This window comes from Pyxicephalus adspersus, chromosome W, assembly GCF_032062135.1.
Source record: "Pyxicephalus adspersus chromosome W, UCB_Pads_2.0, whole genome shotgun sequence".
NCBI lineage: Eukaryota > Metazoa > Chordata > Amphibia > Anura > Pyxicephalidae > Pyxicephalus > Pyxicephalus adspersus.
This window is the reverse complement of record NC_092870.1, coordinates 12,889,733-12,892,577: the sequence shown is the minus strand read 5'-3', so window position 1 is coordinate 12,892,577 and position 2,845 is coordinate 12,889,733. Positions and strand designations below refer to the sequence as shown.

General features: G+C 37.3%; 1 protein-coding gene across 1 annotated transcript in view; it reads left to right on the top strand.

The window, feature by feature from the left end:
* The window catches only part of LOC140342894 (THO complex subunit 2-like), a 162,545-nt gene that overhangs the window by 44,009 nt on the left and 115,691 nt on the right, over positions 1-2,845 (top strand). The window contains exons 11-12 of the mRNA XM_072429265.1: positions 1,116-1,288; positions 2,176-2,371. Coding sequence (XP_072285366.1) covers positions 1,116-1,288; positions 2,176-2,371 — 369 coding nt within the window. The remainder of the gene's footprint in view (positions 1-1,115; positions 1,289-2,175; positions 2,372-2,845) is intronic.

Sequence of the window (2,845 nt, the reverse complement as noted above, 5' to 3'; positions counted from 1 at the left end):
AAAAAAAGCTGAAAAGCGGTAACCCCAAGTCACAAAAAACAAACACTTACCTGGTCCCATCGGCATCCTCCAGGTGCTTGTAATCCTCTGGCTGTGTCCTCTTCCTTAGATCTGTCACCCGGCGAGTGTGCTGACGGTCTCTAGGAGTTGCCGTCGCTAGGGGTGCAGTGAGAATTTCAAATTATTTTGTATTGCATTCAATTCAAAATAACTGTATTGAATGCAATACACTGGCTTTATATGTCTAAAAGCAGTACATTGTCTTTAATTTATTTTACAGTGTAATACTTAATAGTATGACTAATAAAGTTTGAAACACAAAATCATGTCAAAGTTTATTATTAAATTTATTTTTAATTTATTATTTTGACATGATTTTGTGTTTCAAACTTTATTATAGTCATACTATTGTATTATACTGTAAAATAAATTTTCATATAAATATACATATAAATCCGAACAGAAATGAACTGCCCAGGAGTTTAATGACACATGACTATGGTAGGGACATTAGATTGTGAGCTCCTTTTGAGGGATAGCTAGTGACATGACTATGGACTTTGTACAGCGCTGCGTAAAATGTCGGTGCTATATAAATACTGTGTAATAATAACAATAATGTAATTATTGCTAGATACAGGTAGTCCCTGAGTTAAGGACATCCGACATACGGACGACTCCTAGATACGAATGGGGCTTCCCTGCTCGCTTGTGTGCAGGACAGATTTAATGGGGGGAGGGGTAGAATAAGTCTTTTGCTGTTTTTCAACATCTTGTAACTCTTTAATGACCAAGGCGAACGCTGCATATTAAAGTAATGGATATGGAACATAGGCAAAGGTGTGTGTGTTTTTTTTTTTTTTTGGGCTTTGTGATTAACTCACAGTGAGGATTTTAAATATAAATTCAACTTGAGAACAAATCTATAGCCCCTATCTTGAATGTAAACCGGGACTACCTGTTATTGGAAACTACTATGTATTTAGATACATTGTTACTGCATAACCCCTCCTCATTAAAACATTGTAATGGGAATACAGGTATTACAATTGTACATGGGGAAAAAAACTACATCCAGTATTTTACTGTTTGGTCACTCACTAACTTATTTGCAGACTACGGACAACCAGAAGCTTGGTTTACTTGAAGCGCTACTGAAGATTGGAGACTGGCAGCATGCTCAAAATATAATGGATCAGATGCCTTTTTTTTATGCCACCTCCCATAAATCGATTGCAATAGCACTGTGCCACCTTATTCATATAACTATTGAGCCTCTCTATAGAAGGTAAGGTTGTGTTTTCACATTTAATATAGTTCTTGATCATCTTTTTTTTTTCATACAATGTTTTTAAACTTTGAGAACTTGTCAATAAATGATATAATTATATATGATCTAGGGAGGCAGATTAGAACTGGTATTCCTTTTTTTATTTTTTATTTTTTTTTTCCATCAAATGTTTAGGCAAAGCCCCTTCTCTTCTGTCTTAACTGCCACGGCGTTAACCTCCCTGTCGTTAACCTTCCTAGCGGTAATCCCAAGTGTGGCTCCGGCTGTCTTATCCATACCAAAATTAGTAACCCCTTCTGCACATGCCCGATCTCAACTTTCTGTGTTTGAAAGAAGAAAGATGCCGATCTCATGCATGCGCAGAAGGAGCAGCCCAAGCCTCCTGGGATTCATGACGTGCATATACCAGAAGGCTCTTTGCACCCATATAATGTGTGTTAATGTGTTGCACAAAAGAATTATTGAAAGTGATAATCTGTTACATTTTCCGAATGACTGTCCTGGCGGATCCATGGACGATGGATACCGAGCAATCGTAATGGAAGTGAAGGGGGGAGAGCGCGCAGCAGGGTGCCGCTCCGTCATTTTCCCCCTCCCCTCTCCATAGAGCAAAACTGTGCTGTATGTACAGTGCTTGTTCATGGATCGTGCAGTTGTTGGTCGTTGGAAAGGATCGTGAAAGATCCTTTTCAAGGACAGTTATTGAAGGTGTGTACATAGACTAACTTAATTGTTTAATAGTATAAAAGCAAAGGAGTTAAACAAGCTGTTTGCATTAGGGGTGACTTTTGAAAATCATTGTACTCCTCTTTAATTTGCTCAAATGCACACAAATAAAGCAACGTAAGTAACCTTGTTTACTATGTCTAACTTTTTGTTTTTAGGGTGGGAGTACCAAAAGGTTCAAAGGGGTCTCACGTTTCACCCTTGCAATGCCAGAAAGCCCCAAAACCAGTGGAATTATTTGAAGATTTAAAAAGGGATGTATTCAGCATGCTATGTTTCCTTGGTCCACACCTATCGCATGATCCCATTTTGTTGGCAAAAATTGTTCGACTTGGCAAAGCTTTAATGAAAGAGGTTTGTGTTTTTTTTTTTTTCTTGTTAATAATTTTCTACTTGTAAAGCATAAAGAATAGGTGTTTTCAGCGTCTTACCTTGGTCAGAGTAAGAACAGATGTTTTAAGGCATGATTTCTGCTGTGCCTGATGCTAAATATTTGGATATGCGTCTTCAGAGTAAGCCTTATAAGTTTATGTTGGCTGCGAGTCATGTAGTTTGTTTTTATGATGATTGTGATTTTCACTTTTATCAGTGTAAAAGCTGATAAAGCATGTGTATTAAGAATAATGCTCACTGTTTGGTAAACCCTCTTTACCCAATTATAATATGCTTGTAGTGTTTGATCCTTGTTTATCTAGTGGAGTAAAAGGTCACTACATGGGCTAGGAATTAATTCATTTAACCTCCTGGGCGTTACACTGATGTCTAGATTTCTGTACCAAAAGCGGTACACTGTTTTTCATGAAATTTTTTTTTTAAATTGTAGACCTG